Raw genomic sequence first — 18,433 nt, 5'->3', positions numbered from 1 at the left:
GAGGGGTGTAATTACAACAAACTGGAAAGTAATTACTGCAGAGGATTGGAAGGGGGGAAATCTTAAAGATTACCCTTAGTTGGTCACGGGTCACTCCATGTAAATGTCAAAAATGAATCGGCGGAGTGGGTGGTGGGTGGGGAGACGTGGACGACCTGTCAACTTCTAACTTCCAACCAACAATAATCTTCTTTCTTCTCTTTTTTTTCGTTGGTTTTTTTTTTTTATATTTATTTTCTAAATATTATGAATTAAGTAAATATGCGGAATAGTCCATCCATAAAGATATATAAGACAATAAATTATTATTTTTTAAAAATAAATAAATAACTGTTTATTAGTGGAACGCGAGTTCAAAATCTTATCAACAATTTTAAAATTTTTATTTTTATTATTACAACATCGATTGGTACTCTTTTTGTGTTATAGTGATTACAAAAAGACAGGTTCAGTGCAAGGAGCGTGAAACCATTATGGCGATTTGAAGAAGCTATATATTAACAAATTCATATTTATTCGTGCAAAAAAAATATATGATATAAATGACGATTTTATAATATTCTAGTTTATATGTACATATCTTTAAAAAAAGGTGGTCGATTAGTATTCTAACTATTTGATAACTCATAAAAAAATAATCGAACAAGCGCATATCTATTCTTTTCATCATTTGATCTAGCTAATTTACGTACAATTACTTTTGAACTATAGAATTTGCAGGTTTTAATAATTGATTATTATGTAATTAGATTATATTGAAGAAAAATTTCCAATATTATGTATAAAATGAAAATAATCAAAATTAAAACATAATTACTAGGTAGAAAAAAAAAAGAAAAGAAAAAAGGAACATGGGAGTAGCATAATGTTTCACGGGAACAAGGAGGGGGCAACCGGGCAAGGGTTCACGTGAAGCACTTTAAACAAGGGGATAAACAAACAAGCTGTGGAAGATGAGCATATAAACCCAGGAAATTAACACTCGTTTTTGTCTCATCTGATAACGTACGCAGTAATTTAGTATTAATATTAGGAAATATGAGGCCTTTTCCTTCACATTCAAGCCTTGTGGCCTTCAAGTCTTTGTCTTGTCTTCCTGTCCAAAAACAAAAAAGTCTTTGTCTTGTCTTGCTCATCTACACAATCCATAGTCTCTATCACCAATCCTCCCACCTTTTTGCTAACACCCATTACTCTCAACCTAATTTCTTTACTTTACTATTAAACAATTTTGTTTCTTACCAATCATCTTTTAATTTTACAAAGGTGAAATTTCATATATAAGTTCAAAATTATAGATTTCAATTTCACTAAATTATACATAAACGTCTATTCGTTTGATGTGAATTTATTGTATTTATTTTTAAAACAACCAAAAAGAATAACTTTTTTTATTTATATTATTGTCATCACTGTGTACGTATGTGTATAGTGCAAGTCTACACTAGAAAATACCACACTAACTAAATTCTAATCATGTATAACGAAACGTGTTACGAGTACTTATCATATAATTAACCTTTCTATTTTTCGTGTGTGCTGATTCATGACGTGTATTAATTAAGAATAATTTTTAAAAAAATAAAAAAAATGAAAATTGATTAGTTGATTAAAGCCAAATATCTAAAATTGAAATAATAGAAGTGTAAAACTATAGTTTGAGCAATAAATTAAGTGGTGGTGGTACATGCAGAGAGTTGAAGTGAATTAATAACTCAACAATCTTTTGGGTAATAATTAAGACTTATAAATTAGTGAATATAATTGTTTGTACATCAATGGGTTATTAAATTATTGCAAGAGCAGCACATAATTAACAGTAAGTACATGTTTCTACCTGTCCTTATGATGATTATTAATTTTCCCGCCTACCATCCACCAGACCGGACCAGATCCTGGGAGATGAAATTAATACACCTATGTAATAATACACCTTTCTTAACGCCAGTGCCAAAATTATTGAATCTAGTCCCACTTCACTTGTCCCTCTTTCCTTCTACTCTCTCTCTCTCTCTCAATAACATCCACCGCTCTGAAGCAACAACCGAATTGTTATGGATAGATAATTATAATTATACGAAATTTCTTTCAAAAATCATATTTTCTCGAGTTAAATCAATTACATCTAGACTTCCTGAAATACGATCAGCAATTGACACTACTGTAAATATTGTAGGATTAGTTTGTAATTTTTATAAGAGTTGAATTAAAATAAGTTTATAAAACATACTTAATTGTAAAAGTTCAAAATATCATGTTATATAGTAAGAAACTTTCTAGAAAATAGTAAACGCCCTTTAATATATTTCTTACTTTTTTTTTAGCGCTATTTTGAAATATTTTAGCTTATTAAAGTATAAGAATCTGAAACTTCTTTAGTTTTATATAAATTACCGGGCCCTGTTAGATTGAGACATTAATGAATGAGTGTCCTTTTAGTAAACGAGAAAATAATTATTGTTAAAAAATTAATTATTGTTGGCCCAAAAATAGTATCCAAAGAGTAAAAGTTTATATTAGATCGACGGGGTAGAGTTTATAAACAAAGCTTAATCAGCAAATCCAATCACTAAATAATAAAGCATCCTCATCAATCGCATTCTACACATCACGGGTTATATCTCCTTAAAAAAGAGAACCAGTTAGTACTCTATATCAAATTGAATCAAACAACATGTAGTCATTTTCCTAATATTTTCGATTAATTGGGCAAGATACCTTCAAGGTGACGTATCTCTTAAGCTTGATCTACTAGGTGTGTAAGATAACTAAATGATATGATAATTTAAAATTAATTCAAAAATAAAAAACCCCGAAATCAATTATAGCGCGAATTTTGTCAAATGATCCAATCATCACCCACTCAAATCTACGGTGGATACAACATCTGCTCTCCCCCTCTCTCTACAAATGCTCTGGCTAACGACGCCGCCACTCACAAGCAAAGCCCCATCTCTTGCTCTTATTTTTTGTCATTGAAACAAAACTTTCAGAAACCCACCCATCTCCGCACACGTCAGACCATGCCATTCTTTCATAATTTTATACTGACTAATAACAAAATTAAAGATAAATAAATATATTTGAATCAAAAAACAAATGGCCATTTTAGCGAAAACAACCTTAAAAGATAAAAGTACAAATGATAAAAGAAAAAGGTAGCAAAGTGAATTGGTCTGATTTCACCATTCACCCTTGTCCAAAAGCTAGTGGAAATATATGAAAGAAAATGTTGACAGTTGACTTACGGTGTGACAAAGGATGTATGGGTAATATTGTAAAAATGAGGCATAAAATTTGGATAAATAAATATACTTTATTTTTCTATTATTTATTATATTAAACATTAAAGTATTGATCATCGTCCTAGTATCATTAATAAATTCAAAATTTAAAACAAAATTTATCGACGTGTCATGGGAAACACATCAAAAATGATGTCCAATATCTTAATATTACTTGGACCCACATAAAATAATTAAATTGTATTGTTACAAATAAATAAAATTACCACGAAATATCTAAAAAGTAATAAAAGAAGGATTTGTAAAAAATATATATTGTAAAATGAATTGAGTAGTCAACCATAACCGGCCCAAATTATGAGTTTTACTCACATTTATGAATTTATTAAATCATATTTTCGTTTTCTAATTTACCTAAATTCCAGAAAATGAATAAGAGAGAAATGAAATTTAAAAAAATTAATAAATTAATTAATAAATTCTACTTTTATTCGGCTATCGGTTTCTCCACAAGTCCCCCAGCCATGGCGTATGCCACCAATTTCGCTTCTCTTCAACGTCTTCTTTGCCGTCGCCGGCTGCCGATCACTTCATTTCCTACCCAATTTTCATGTGATGTCTATGGGTCCACTTTGGCTTCTTATCCTATTTTCCTTCTCTTCTTGTACCCGAGTTACTGTGATAAACGGCGGCTGAGCACCAGCGCCGAGTGGATGGCTCCTCCTGAATTCGCCGGGATGAACGCGTACGATATCCTCGGGGTGTCGCGTGCCAGCTCGTTTGCGGAAATTAAAGCTGCGTTTCGTAAGTTGGCCAAGGAAACTCACCCTGACCTAGCTCACTCGCAAAACCATTCCTCTCATGCTTCCAGTAAATTCATTCAAATCCTCGCTGCTTATGAGGTGCATCAGTTTTTCTGCAGGTCTACTATGTTTTTCTGCGTGTGAAATGAGTGGAATTTTACATTTAGGTTTCTGTTCCTCTTATAACTTTTCGGAATCGAGAGCTGAATTTCTAGTTTAAGAAATCCGTTTGTTGTTTTCGGGGCCTTATTTTGAATCCATGGTGTTGTCTGTTTAATTTTATGGACAAACATTACTGTTTGATTTTCCGGCGGGTAGCATAGAGTTCGTTTCAGTTCATAATCCTTGACCTTGTGAAATACTTTCTGCTGTTCCTAGATCAGTTTGCTATTTTCGTTGGCCTTATGCTTGGCATTAACTTTCTAGCTCCTTAACAGTTGATGCTACTCGTGGAATCTCTCTAGTGTTGCACAGAAGGTCGTGTATGACATCATATTCCAGTAAACCTTTGTAACTAAGATGTCTTGGAATCAGAAGCTCTAACTTGATTTATAACTTGATTGAATTCAGATTCTCTCAGACTCTACCAAGAGGGCTCATTATGATCGGCATATTGTATCTCAAAGAACCTTCACTGAGAGGCACTCTAAACGAGATACGATCATCTTCAACTATAACTCCCATGGATACCCGGTTAAGCAGATGGAAGTTGTGGAATGGTTGAAATGGTACAGATATACAATAAATGATATTTTATCTGAAAGAAGAGTGACAGCTGGATCAGGATATTTTGACGTCTTGGAAAGAGATTTTTATTCGGCCTTGCATGCAGCATACTATGGACCTGAGATTGAGTCTGTGGATCTCCTTCCCAACTGTTTTGAAGCTGAGGAGAGGTCTATGCATACCACAACCGAGGTGCTACACTTAGTTTCAGGCCGAGACCTTTTTGGGATGGTATGTCTGGCAAACAAGTATCGTGAATTATCACATGGTTACACTGGAAAGCTAACATCTGCAACTTCGGGATCAGTCCAATTGGCTTATAATAGCAGGGCACAACCTGAGTCTGACGTAGCTGAAGGTAACGATTTCCAGAAGCAATCTATCAGTACTGATTATCAATCATCCGATGCATATAGTGATCTAGAGTTACATTTATGTGGAAGAGTTGTCGCTGTGGCTACAAGAGTTCCCGCTAAAAGTCTTACTATTACTGAGGATGAGGCTGCTGCAGACCTAATACATGTTTATCTTACTTCATGTGAGGAGCCAGGGCATCTGTGTCCTGAAGATAGATCTACAGATTCACCAGTTGGATCTAGAATTCCTGTGGGAACTATAAAAGGTCTGGGAACCACCTCTGAAGAAGGGACTTGCTATGTCTACAACAACAGTGGCATGAAGACCCATATGATCATGAAGCATAGGACAATGCTGGTTTGTGCAATTTTCTACACTGTGCACCAAAAATAAAATCAAATAAAAAGAAAGAGAAATTCCTAACATGGTGGCATCAAAACCTATGTAAATATGAATCATAGAATATTAGAATGTTAAATTGGTTTGTGGTCAGTATTAGATATACAATTTACGGTACTATTTTCATGTTTGCCTTTTCTTATCTACTCCTGGGGCATGAGGATTTGAGTTAGAAATTGTTAAGATTGTTTCTAGGGGTTCTCTTCAGGATTATATGTATGCATTAAATTGACAATTGAAACATGCATAATTACTTTTATGCATGACATACTAGGTTGTTGGTTTCCTTCATGCTGAAAGATTCTGGCTTAGACTATGGTTTGGAATGTGCTCTTTGTTTCATATATTTATTTTTCCTTGTATTTTCACGATGATGGATTTTGTGGTGAATCCAATTTCTGATAAGCTAGCCATGGCGTTTTGGTTAAAAATCTTTTGATTCATATTGAAGGCTAATGACTAATGTGTTCAAGAACATGTGTGGTGCCTTTTGTTTTGGTTCTTTATCTTATTAACCTTAGAAGTGCTTATAAATGGATTCATACTTGAGATATATGTAATGTGGTTATTCTTGCATTGACTGTGTTCAGGTGAAACACTTGCATTGGTTTCGTGTCGGAAAGGAAGTTTCAGTTTGTGAATGCAGATGTAGTCGAGCCCGTTTGCCTCCAAGCAAGTAAGCAGCAGATTTTTACTACTCTATTTGATTATAACTTCTGTATCAACCTTACTTTATCTTAGAATTGTTCTAAATTTTTTAAAATTGTAAATTTCATAGAGTGAGACTGTTGGTCATGGGGTTCGTTCCTTGATCTTTATCTGAGTAAAAAGGTAGACCCTTAGAATTCACTGTGGAATTCTCTTTCGTGGTTCTATTCCTTCCTATTGAACCGGTGAAGCGCTGCCCAGCACTCCTTATCCCTTCCTTCAGTTCCTAAAGGGAAACAGTGTCTTATTAACTAGTCTTTGGTCAAGATAACTCTTTTTTTTTTTTTTTTTTTTTGTTTCCCGTACATGTGATTGGCATATAGATTTTCTCTTCTTTGCCCTTTGTCAAAGCATTAAAACCATTGGCCTAAATTGCTATGGAGCTCCCAAAGCCATTTTTCTTCAAATTCATGGATAAATTCATTTCTCTTGCTGGCAAAGTTGGAACCATGAAACTAATTGTTCTAAACGAAACTGCTTTAGTAACTTAGTTTCCTAAATTCATGCCCAAGTTGAGAACTTTGAAATGTGAACCCTGTTTTGTATTTAACTAGAGCCTGGAATCAGAAAGCAATTCTGTTTTTCTTAAAATTATGTTGTGCCTAACTACCTACATGCTTCCATTGTATTTTTCCTTGTTCAATTTGGATATGTCTATCTTCATGAACGTGTTTAACTTTTCCTGCTACAGATTTTGGCTGTTCGAGCCTCGCAGTGCAATGCATGATATAGGAGGTTGGTATGTTGAGACATTTGGAAGAGATAATAAAGGAAAGACAGTTCCAGCCCAGAGATACTGGGACGGTTTAGATACGAATCAACATTTTGAGGAGTAAGTAATTTGTAGACTCTACAAAATTCATGCAAAGATTCTTCAAGATCACTTTTCCTTTGGAAAGGCAAACATAGTATTTGCTGGAAAATAAACTCTGTTAAGTCCTATTCATTTAATTTTTCGAACAGAAAGGAGAGATTGGCATAGTAGCACAATTTATCATCCTTTGTCTATGTTGTTCCCTTTTGGAGTCTGTTTATGATATTCAATGTCATCTGCAGGAGACTTCATCCAGCAATGTACTTGCTTGCCCTGGCCTATAGGACTCTGGATATTGAAGATTTGAGAAGAGGAAAAAGGACGATTAAGGATAGAGTTGAAGCAAAAATGTCAAGGGTGTTCAGTTGGTGCAAGAAAGTTTCCTAGTTAAGAACAATTGATTGATTGGATGATAGTGATCTCTGGTGTTATAACCCTGGCATATCAGGCTTGGGGTCTCTTAAGCATTAGGAGAATCTGTCACCACAAATCCTCAACTGGAAACTGGTGATGATGTCCAATTGTGAGAAAGCCGTACAACTTCTTACTGCTGTTTCTAGAATATATAGATGGTGTTGTGAATAGGTATGTAAAGTTGAAAGTATTGGTGTATGGTATTTGGTGTCCCATGTAGCCATAGCACTTGAGGAGACAGATTCCATTGTTATCCTCTGGAGATTAGAACAATAGCTCCAGAGATGGAAAGTAGACTATTTTTTGTGTAAGCTCATAAGAAAATCCATAAAAAGGGTGTAGCATGAATCAATAAGGACAAAAGCACTTGGAGCATCTTGGTAGTGGATTTCCTGGGCAGAAACACCCACCTGGCCAGATACGGTATACCTGAAGCGGTGCTTTATGTTATTTTAATGTATGTTACAATCTCTTCCCTGTAAATACGTCATCCTATTTAGAAGTGTAATTTCCTAGACATTGTAAAATTCGGAAGCGGTAGCACCTACACTTTTGATTTGGATTTGATCCCGACAGACACACCTATACTGCCTCAAAATGCATAATGACCTGGAACTCAGAAACATCTGTACTCCAAAGGTTGGGACCTCAGAAGATATGTGTGCAAGTATGCTTGCACTACCTTTGAGGGATTGAAGCTTGCTGCTGCAATAGGGATTCCGAGGACTGTGAAAGTGATCAACCAGAGTCCTCCAGGATGTACGAAAAATATCCAGGGAGGTCAGTCCACGAGTCTAATGTCTCAATTTTCAGAGACGAGTATTCATTTACCTACAAGATTTTGTTAGTGCACTCGAGAGCCAAGTATTTGACCCTAAATCATGAACACTTGCATCAAAAAGCATAATTTCTTCATTTGTATGGATTACCTATCACATGATATCAATTCCCACTGAAAAAACACCTATTCCAAGAATCGCATCACCTAGTCGAAGTACTGTAGAGTGGGATGGGCGCCGGTGCCGGTGATTCCTTTCTGCATTCCACTTTCAAACAAGCTGATTTAATGTTTCTAATTCAAATTAAGAAGTATTCAGTTTTATTTAGGGCAAAATGCATCTCGTCCTTCTGTGTTATATGAAAATAGTAATTTACCCCCTTGTGTTCTTAAAAAAGAGGCTAAATACTCCTCTCATGTAAGAGGCAACACACGTGTTTTATGTGCGATTTTGATTAAATTTTACCTATAAAATGATATTTATACTCATAGTTTGAACCGAATGATTTTTTATATATATATATATTGATGGTGGAGATTTGATAAGCAAATCAATAGCTTAAATTTTTTTTATTTAGATCGACGATTCATATTTACATATAAGATCAATTGCTCGTTTTTATTTGAATCAGATTGATGGTTCATATTTATATAAGTTATACACATAATTATAATTTATGCATATATATACATATATATACAATATATACATATATAATATAAATAAAAAATAATGTATAAGTTATACATACATATAATATTAATAAAAACATATAAAAAAAAGAAAATGGCTTATGGAGGGGGGGTTGGCGACGGCGGGAGGCCAGGGGAAGGGAAGGGGAGACGGTGGGAGGTGGGGCAAGGGTGGGGGAGAGGAAGGGGAGACGGGAAAGGGGAGGGGAATGGGGCGACGACAGCTGGGGAGTGATGCGGTCTAAAGAGGAGTGGGTTGGCTTGATTGGGCTATACATACATATATATATATATATAATATATATAGATAATATATATAGATAATATATATAGATATCATATATATGACATATATTTCAAATATATATTTTAAAATTTTGTATATAATTTATATATATAAATTAAATCTGGACCGTTGAGTTTTGAAAAATAAATATCAACTGTTAATTTAAATAAAATTTTATTTAAATCGTAGATTGTTACAAATGTAATACGAACTGTTGATTTGTGTTAGATAAGATCCAACAATTATAAAAAAAGATACAAACAAAAAAATAAAAAAAAAATTGGGCACGTGTATCACACTACTTGTATGAGGGGGGTATTCTGCTTATTTTTTTAAAAAATACGGGGTAAATTGCTTATTTTTTTAACACGATGATGTAAATTGCTATTTTCAAATAACACATGAGGGTATGATGCATTTTGTCCGTTTTATTTATGGGTCAAACCACACTTGTACTCCTTTTCAAATTATCTGACAGTTACAACATATTTCAGAAAATTTGATGTTGTCCATGTGAATTCACTTACATTTACAACATACATAAACAAATACAATATATATAAATATAATTTAACCCTGAATTATATTTTTGTTTTCAAAAAAATAAAACTGAACATACAATTCGTATTTTAAACTATTTCACGTTCACACAACAAACAAATTCAAATATACACATTATATAAAGAACATGGCTACTTACCTCAATTTTACTCTCTATAAAACAAAACATGCTACTGTATTTTATTTTATGATATGAATTATTTGGGTGACATGAAAAAAAAAAATCATGTATTAATTATATTATATTTATTTAGGCTATTTAGTATGGAGTTATTCAACCTAAATACCTATTTATACGTTTTTATTAAGAAATTTTATATATTGCCTCCTTATAAAATTATTTATATATTTAATTAATTTTTTTGTATTTAATATTGAATGAGATAATTTATTGCTTCTATTACTAAAAAAGGCAGAAATTGTTTTTACAAAAGCAAAAGGGGTATTATGTGACCCGTTTTGACAACGAAACGGGTCTGACTTTGGAAGGTCCGATCCGACTTTGAGAACAGTGATTTGAAGAGGGTTTAAGCCCTTCTCAAGCGACAGCACGAAGAGAAACTTTCTCCAATTCGAAGCTTCTAGTTTCATCATTAACTATACTGAACTCCCACGGAGATACACTTGCTAATTATTCGACATACACAATCAAATTTCCAAGAAAGTAATCAGAAGGAAAAATGGTTTTCGGTCAGGTGGTTATTGGACCACCGGGCTCCGGCAAGACCACTTACTGCAATGGCATGTCTCAATTTCTCCAGCTCATCGGCCGGTACTCCTCTCGAACTTGTGCACACCAACGACTCTGTCTTGTTGAAACTGATTATTTATGATATGGTATCCGATTATGTGTAAATGTCGCTCGAAGGAGTTTTCTATGTATTTCTAAGTGTGGTTTGGTGGAGAAAAGTTTTATTCTGCTTAATTCTTGAGATAGGATTTAACTGAGTTGTATGTTTTGAGCTGTTGCCGGGTAGTAAAAATCTCCTTTTCGTAATGGGTTGCAGGAAGGTGGCAGTGATCAATTTGGATCCCGCGAATGATGCTTTGCCGTATCCAGTTCATTAGTTATTTTCTTAGGCTTTTAAGTAGCTTCTTGTTTATCCATTTTGTGTTTTGGGATTTTAGATTAGTTAATTCCTTATATGTTGAAGATATGAATGTACTATAAACATCGAGGATTTAATAAAGCTCTCTGATGTCATGGCTGAGCATTCACTTGGTCCTAATGGAGGTATGACCGTTTTCTGAATTATAGCTGCATCCTTTTGGAATCATTCTGGGGTTATAACATTTTAGGAGTCTATATGCGTGAAGGTCCATTTACGAGTGTGGTTATCTTTAAAGGTTAAATTTTTATTACTGCTACTGTGTGTACATGCTAGATGGGTATCAAGCTATCAGCTTCAGGTGCTTGTTCCCCTTATAGATAGATGAATTTGCAAAAAGTTGTGTGCTTGATATGAGAAATGGATCTAGATAACTTTTTAGGAGAAGTTCTTGGATTTTTATATATATATATATATATATATATATAACTTGTCATGGTATGAAACAACAAAATGTGCTGCATCAACAATCATACATCTCAGTCCACTGTGGAATTTTCCAAGCTTACAGACTTCTCACTGGAATTCAAAATTGTAGTTTATAGCAGCAGTAATTTAGTTTAAAAAATGGGGTGTTTTGGACAACATTTTGGGGTTGAAAAACTGAACTGGGGTAACCAAGTGGAACACATGTGCTTTCAAATTGCACGATGAGAAGTTGAAAAATAAATATAGTCACCTAGGCAATGAGTCCCTGGTTTTTGAGGTGTAGTGGTTATTTCTGTAATTATTACATGTTGGTAACTTATTCGGATGCCGGAACTCCTAAATCTGAAAATACTCTGTCATGTCTTACAGGTCTTGTTTATTGCATGGACTATTTGGAGAAGAACATTGATTGGTTAGAATCCAGACTGAAACCCCTGCTCAAAGGTTGCTATATTATTTAAATATCACTTCATTTTGATCTGCAAATGCTTCTATGAATCAGTGAGCTATTTCATGGTGATCACCTGGAAACATTCAATCTTTTCCTGGATATTTCAGAAAAGGGTATTCATGTTGTTGTGCTCTTAAATGCTCTTATCATGTGCTGCTACCCCAATAGTTATTTTTGGATTGCCTATTCTAATGTTAGTTTGCTTGCAGTTTCTACAATGTTATTGATAATTGAAATTAATTGTGTTTAAGCATGTCTGTTTACAGAGTTATTACCTTCAACCGTATAAATTACTAGGTTTAGGACTTCCACATGACAAACTTTGTTTGGCATTCAGTGTATTATCTGATGAAGGTGAGGATAGATACAATCTAGGCGTCATGTTTCATGTGCTGTAACTCAATGTAATTAGAAATTTAACAATTAAAAAATGCAACGACCCTTAAGATTTCTAAACTCATTAGTTATAATAGCATCAACGCTGAATTTTGTCAATGCTTCTTGAGAAACTCTTGATACCATTGCTTGTCTTTCAGATAAAGACTTCCATCAAGAATATTGTTGTACATACTTGCTCATTTCACATGTTTCTCCATCAGTTCATGTGGCTATTGATATATCTTATTGCTAAATTAGTTCAATCTCAGATATAATTCATAAAAGCAACCAAACATTATTCCTGCAGATCATTATCTTCTCTTTGATTTCCCGGGCCAAGTGGAACTCTTTTTCCTTCACCAAAACGCGAAGAGAGTTATCATGAAACTCATAAAGAAGTTAAATCTCAGGGTATATTTCTTACGGAATTTTCTGCTTTACCATGAACGTCATTTTGAAGCTGAACTTAGGATGCAAAGTCCAACTTTGAGATAAGAGAGTTGCTGTTTGGTTGTTGTAATGCCAGGTTTTTCATGTCAGATTCTTAGTGATTTCCCTACTTTTTGCAGTTGACTGCTGTGCATTTAGTTGATGCCCATCTTTGCAGTGATCCAGGGAAGTATGTGAGTGCCTTGCTCCTTTCGTTATCAACCATGCTACACTTGGAGCTTCCCCATGTCAATGTTTTGTCTAAAATTGATCTGATTGAAAGCTATGGCAAGCTAGGTTAGAACAATATTATGTTGGTATCAGTATCAAGTAACATCTCTCTTCTGGGGCCTATTTCTTGAGTTTCTAATCATGTTTGAGCTATTATTGGCTTGTTCCGCAGCTTTCAACCTTGACTTCTACACTGATGTGCAAGATTTGTCTTATTTACAACATCACCTTGATCAGGATCCTCGCTCTGCTAAGCATAGGTATGACCCATGTCAGACTATATACATGGTCATCCTAACTTCACGAAAAGTTTCTAATAGTGTTAGAGACTTTGTTTGGAATATCAATCTCTTTCTGTTTTCTCCTTTCCCTCGACATACTATTTAGAGCAACCAGTTGGTATCTTTATCCATCAATTGTTGTTTGTCTTGCCATTCTATCCTGTGTCTCAATTGGTTCTAGCTAACCACAGATGAATATGAAGTCCTCTTGGTGTGGGTACATTTCAGTAGTCATATTTGATCATTTTCAGTTATATTTCTTTTCTCTATGTTTAACATAAGGTGAGAGTGCACTGGAATCATGTAGATAGTTGTCATGCATGTATAATTATAGAATTTTAAGAAGCATGTTCTGCATCCATCTTGCCGGACACTAAGATGGGATGTTTATACTGCTGTTCTATGATCTTTAGGTTCTTCAGCAAGTTCAAGAGTAGTTCATATGGTAATCTGTTGTGGTAATTGTTGATGAGTTGTTTTCTTTACCTTTATCTCTGTGTCAAGAATCATGTTTCAGATATTCTTCAATGAGCAAATCTCCTGTTGCCATTAGTAGTTTTGCTTTTTCCGTCATTGTGTTTTGTCTCTTTACCCAGTGGTTTAAGTGTATGTTGTATTCCTTCTTTTCTAATTTCTTTGCTTTTCTTGAAAAGATTTCATTGTCTTATTTTGCGGATTCTATCTGGTTAATCATTATCTCTTTTCCTCATCCTGGGTGCTCCTTCTAAAAGAGCATCTTAGCGAAACATCTGTGCAAAGCTTTTGCTAGGGATACCATCTCATAGCTGAAACATCATCTTAAGATAACATGTGAACATTTTGACAGGCCAGAAGGTTGAGCTGGCAAAATAACTCCATAAAACTGGACTTCCCAGAGTTCTTGCTTCCTTTAACTTTGCTTCCAGTCTCTTCACCAATCTAATATCCTCCAATATACAGTGAGAAGAATGAAGCGTAAAAACTTGAGAACTTTCATTAATTAAAGGAAATCTAACCTCAACATTTGAAAAATCCTCCCTTTCTCCAGTCGCCATAATTAAAAAAGTTATTCCATGACATCAAGCAATTAATCACTGCAGCTTATTTAACTCTGAAGACATTCCTCTGTTACGTCATGCTCCAACCCACTTGGCTGGGGATATTCATCTCACCAACCACCAGATTTTGCTATCTCGTGCATTGCATGGCGCTGGCATTCTTTGAGAGTTGGATAGCAGGCTCCTTCTCAGTTTCTTTCTTATATTCATTTACAATAAGTTGATTCCCTTTTGAAGATACTATAAGTATCTGCCTTTGTGTTCTGCTAGTTAACTCAAAAATTCTATTATGCACCCGTGTAGAAAGCTAACAAAGGAGCTCTGTGAGGTGATAGAAGATTATGGTCTTGTCAATTTCACCACTTTGGACATCCAGGTATGAGAACTCCTTTGCATGGTTAACGAGTCTTGCTGATTATTCATTGTTTTGTTCTTAATCCATGTCATCTCAGGATAAAGAGAGTGTTGGAAATCTAGTTAAATTGATCGACAAGAGCAATGGATATATATTTGCGGGCATAGACGCAAGTGCAGTTGAATTCAGCAAAATCGCTGTTGGCCCCGTCGATTGGGACTATTATAGATATCCTTTTATCCTATTGATTTTTCTGATCCAAACATTGCCTGTTGGAGTTTTATATTCTTAAATCTGATCAGTTGAATGGATTCAATCGGTTTTCCTTGACACAGCAGTTCACAGTCGCGGCTGTGCAGGAGAAGTACATGAAGGATGATGAGATGTTTGATAACGTTGAATCTGATGATAAGTGAAACCAGCCGAGCGGGATTTTTGTATATTTTATGGGATCCTAGTTTCTTGCCAAGCTGCGGCTTCACCAATTCACCGTTGACAGAGCAGCTACCCATAATCATCATGTTTTTGCTTAACATTATCTTGGAGAAGACACTGACCAAAATGCGGTGTCTGCATGGTTTGGTTTCCGTCCAATATTCTCCAATGCGATGCAGTGTCAACAGTAAAAAAGAATGATGTCGTTTCCAGACTGAACAGTATATTGTAAACTGTATACCATCGGGACCTTGTTTACACCTGGAAATCATGAGATGTTGATCCAATCCTTGGACGAATCCGCTTTTTGTTTGTTTCACTATGCCAATGTGGAGTTCAGCAACATCAGATTTCTAAAGGTGAGGTGTTGTATAAACTTGGAGACGTTGGAGGCAGTGAGTGTAGGCTTTGTTTGGTATCATTTTTGGAGGATTTCCGATATGAGTCCAAACATATTCAATGTTCGTCAATTTTTTTTTTACACCTTATTTGTGTTAATTTTTGTTTTGGACTTTTTATATATAATATATATAAAGACACACATATATAAATATAATATAAAAAATGCATAATCTGATGAATGGATTTTTTTGTTTTTAAAAAATACAATATTGAACATAAACATATATATATATAAAAGAAATATGATTTTACAATAAATAATAATTTTTGTCTTTCAAAACATAATATCAAACATATAATATTTATTTTAAATTATTGTAAAAATAAATTCAAATATATATTATTTTTAATATATATTTGTTTATTTTTGTTTTTCTTTTCTATCTTCATCAAATAAAATAAAATACTCAAAATTTAAATTCAAAAACCATGAGAAATTCTTGTATAAGATTAGGTGGGATTCATCTTCTCCCATCTCTCTTTCTATGTTGGAATTATGAGATGGAAATGAAATGTATGTTGATGAGTTGCACATCAAATCGTCCGGAGTTTCGAATTTGAACACATCAAATCACAGTGACTTAGTGAAAGAATCAAATGTCACCACAATAATGGAGGCCACCTGTATTAACCAATCAATTACCCACAATTCGCAAACAGTTTCATTTCATGTAATTTGATTTGCCTAACTGCGCCCCACGTACACTGCACCATATCACACCAAATCATAATCCAATCAACTTCCTAACCTGCAATTATTTCACATCACATCTATGCAAAATTCTTCTTCAATGTTAAAAAAGCAAAAAACATGTTTTTTTTTTAATATTCTAAATCAAATGTTTACTTTAAGCGCATACAAATGCAAATGAAATAATATATATTATTTAATATTTATTTATTAATAAGATTGGATGCTTCACAATCAAAATATTATGAGTTTAAGACTCACAAATATAAGTTAATGTACTTTTATAGTAGTTTTTTGGATTTTTTTATCTCGATTAATATATTGAATAAATTTTGAATTTAAATGTGTATAAAAATTACATACTATAAAAAAAAAAGTTCATTGTAATTATCCTAAATAAAAAAATTTAATCACATCAAAGTAAATTGAATTATTAACCAATTTTGTTACTTTTCAACTTCTGTCAAATTTATGTTATAGGGATAATTATATTTACAAATCTACGATCTGTTCATACAAATTAATTTTGTCGTTTAATTAATTACATATACTTTTATAAAAAAATGTCAACATCATTTATATAATTATTTTTAATTTTTAAAAAATTATACATACATTCCACATAAAAAATGTCGATATCATTATACAAAATATTTTTATTTTTTTAATGTTAAGAGTGATTTATATAATTATATAGAAAGCAAAAATAATTTACATAGTGGGACCATAAATTAGAATTGTAAATGTAATTATGTCAGTATTTTGATCATAATATTATGTTTGTAAAATGGGAAGGTGCAAAGCAAAGGCAATATGAATTATGAATACGAAAAATCCAACTCATAGATTTTAAGTAAGCTGAGTCGGAGGGAAGGAAAAGAATTCCCGCCGCGTACGAAAGTCTTTGTTGTATAGATTTGCTCCATTTCCATTCCTTTCTTCCTGCCATTTTACTAATACTACTACCAGTCTACCACTCTCCTCTTTTTTGTTTATAGCACCTGAATAATCAATCAATTTTAAACAAAAATTTGAAGATCAATTACTCTCCATTGATCACGCAGGAGGAAGATGAGGATCAAAGGAAGTAAAATCGGTGGAGGAAGTTGGAGCGGCCTAGGGTTGCCCTCGATTTTCCTGTTGTGCCTCTTCTTCTTTTTTGCCGGGTTTTTTGGTTCATCGCTTTTGTTTCAGCAGGTTTGTTTACATTAAAGAAAATAAAGGAGATGTAGATCATGATTGTGTGCATATTTGTAGGTCTTTTTTGTTGTATAGGTCTTATATCTATATTTTTAGGTGTGTATATATGTGTGTGTGTGTGTGTGTGTGTTTAGGCAATAGTCATTAGTTCAGTGTGTACGGCAGGAGATGCCGAGTAATTTAAGGCCGCGGATGCGGGAAATGGCGGAAGAGAGGAAATTAGAATTCGAGGCGCTGCCACGTGGAGACACCGGCGAAGGGTCTGTGGAGGCGATCCCCTTTCAGGTATGTATTTGCGACGGAGTTTGAACCAACTCTGTTTATTTGCTTGGATATTGCATCGGACGGCATTGTGTCCATTGTGTTTCCAGTATTACTGGGTCTTATTAGAGGATAGAACTTAATTAATTGTGTGATGTGGCGAAACTTATGTGGGTTGTGGCATTTAATCCTATGGGAAAAAGGTAAATAGATATTTGTCAGTTTGCTGTCAACCAATCCACTAATTCTTGGCGTTTTGTGCTTTATCCTGGTGCCACAAATGCTAAGTGCTATCTTCTTTTATTGACAGTCCCTCCTGCTGATGCTGCGCTATGGTCTTGGCTATTTGGAACTTTCATTAATTAGACTCTGTTTAATGGGCTTAGTTTTCCAACAAATTATTTAACCTAAGACTTCTGACCATTGCTTTGAGTGAGTGCTTGGACCTCAAACCTTAATGAACATGTCATTACTGGATTGTACATGTCCAGTATGATGCTTGTAAATGATTTCAACTATTATTTTTGTTATACTACTTTGTTTTTCTGTTTTCACACAAAAGTTTTGTTACTTTGGTTCTCTATGTAGGTTCTTAGCTGGAATCCCAGGGCATTATACTTCCCAAATTTTGCTACTGCAGAACAATGCCAAAGCATTATTAAAATGGCAAAGGTTCACCTCAAACCATCATCCTTGGCTCTACGCAAGGGTGAAACAGCAGAAAATACCCAAGGAATTAGGACGAGGTGATTACTGATTGCATGGAGTCTGTAATCTTTATTAATCCTTTCAATTTTCTGTTTGATTTCCTTCCAAGTATCAGATGTTAATTTATGCTTTGTACTATCATTTTCCTATTAGTTCTGGCATGTTTATTAGTGCATCTGAAGACAGAACTGGAATCCTGGATCGGATTGAGTCAAAAATTGCCAAAGTGACAATGCTTCCCAAGACTCATGG

General features: G+C 34.2%; 3 protein-coding genes across 5 annotated transcripts in view; all 3 read left to right on the top strand.

Moving 5' to 3' along the window:
* On the top strand, nucleotides 3,730-7,993 carry LOC105177782. Its single transcript, XM_011101032.2, has 5 exons — nucleotides 3,730-4,147; nucleotides 4,619-5,488; nucleotides 6,121-6,206; nucleotides 6,930-7,070; nucleotides 7,295-7,993. The coding sequence occupies exons 1-5, from the start codon at nucleotides 3,770-3,772 to the stop codon at nucleotides 7,437-7,439; spliced, it is 1,620 nt and encodes a 539-aa protein (XP_011099334.1). The 5' UTR covers nucleotides 3,730-3,769; the 3' UTR covers nucleotides 7,440-7,993.
* LOC105177781 (GPN-loop GTPase 2) lies at nucleotides 10,324-15,399 on the top strand. 2 transcript variants are annotated; one of them, XM_011101030.2, is made up of 10 exons: nucleotides 10,328-10,556; nucleotides 10,792-10,836; nucleotides 10,939-11,018; nucleotides 11,692-11,766; nucleotides 12,459-12,562; nucleotides 12,721-12,877; nucleotides 12,984-13,071; nucleotides 14,433-14,505; nucleotides 14,582-14,712; nucleotides 14,828-15,399. In XM_011101030.2, exons 1-10 carry the CDS (start codon nucleotides 10,465-10,467, stop codon nucleotides 14,898-14,900), a joined length of 918 nt encoding a protein of 305 aa, XP_011099332.1. In that variant the 5' UTR covers nucleotides 10,328-10,464; the 3' UTR covers nucleotides 14,901-15,399. The 2 variants fall into 2 exon arrangements, with proteins under 2 accessions (XP_011099333.1, XP_011099332.1); XM_011101031.2 differs by lacking the exons at nucleotides 14,433-14,505; nucleotides 14,582-14,712; nucleotides 14,828-15,399 and adding an exon at nucleotides 14,172-14,426 and having other exon boundaries at nucleotides 10,324-10,556.
* LOC105177779 (probable prolyl 4-hydroxylase 9) overlaps nucleotides 16,797-18,433 on the top strand; it is a 5,086-nt gene continuing 3,449 nt past the window's right edge. Inside the window, exons 1-5 of one of the 2 annotated variants that reach the window (XM_011101028.2) lie at nucleotides 16,797-16,904; nucleotides 17,077-17,209; nucleotides 17,378-17,497; nucleotides 18,062-18,219; nucleotides 18,335-18,433. The exon at nucleotides 18,335-18,433 is cut by the window's right edge and continues 2 nt beyond it. In XM_011101028.2, the coding sequence (XP_011099330.1) occupies nucleotides 17,084-17,209; nucleotides 17,378-17,497; nucleotides 18,062-18,219; nucleotides 18,335-18,433 (503 nt within the window). In that variant the 5' untranslated portion in view covers nucleotides 16,797-16,904; nucleotides 17,077-17,083. Of the gene's footprint in view, nucleotides 16,905-16,927; nucleotides 17,210-17,377; nucleotides 17,498-18,061; nucleotides 18,220-18,334 lie in introns of those variants that run through there. The other variant, XM_020699156.1, reaches the window with a different exon arrangement.

The sequence above is a fragment of the Sesamum indicum genome, linkage group LG15 (genome assembly GCF_000512975.1).
Source record: "Sesamum indicum cultivar Zhongzhi No. 13 linkage group LG15, S_indicum_v1.0, whole genome shotgun sequence".
Classification (NCBI taxonomy): Eukaryota; Viridiplantae; Streptophyta; class Magnoliopsida; order Lamiales; family Pedaliaceae; genus Sesamum; species Sesamum indicum.
This window is presented reverse-complemented; position numbering and strand designations above follow the sequence as displayed.

Excerpts from the sequence above, each read along its gene's own strand:
- LOC105177782 (XM_011101032.2), top strand. The coding sequence starts at position 3,770 with ATGGCGTATGCCACCAATTTCGCTTCTCTTCAACGTCTTCTTTGCCGT. Across the intron at positions 5,489-6,120 it reads TGAAGCATAGGACAATGCTG|GTGAAACACTTGCATTGGTT; the intron begins GTTTGTGCAATT and ends GACTGTGTTCAG. Across the intron at positions 6,207-6,929 it reads GCCCGTTTGCCTCCAAGCAA|ATTTTGGCTGTTCGAGCCTC; the intron begins GTAAGCAGCAGA and ends TTCCTGCTACAG.
- LOC105177781 (XM_011101030.2), top strand. The coding sequence starts at position 10,465 with ATGGTTTTCGGTCAGGTGGTTATTGGACCACCGGGCTCCGGCAAGACC. Across the intron at positions 10,557-10,791 it reads TTTCTCCAGCTCATCGGCCG|GAAGGTGGCAGTGATCAATT; the intron begins GTACTCCTCTCG and ends AATGGGTTGCAG. Across the intron at positions 13,072-14,432 it reads CCTCGCTCTGCTAAGCATAG|AAAGCTAACAAAGGAGCTCT; the intron begins GTATGACCCATG and ends GCACCCGTGTAG.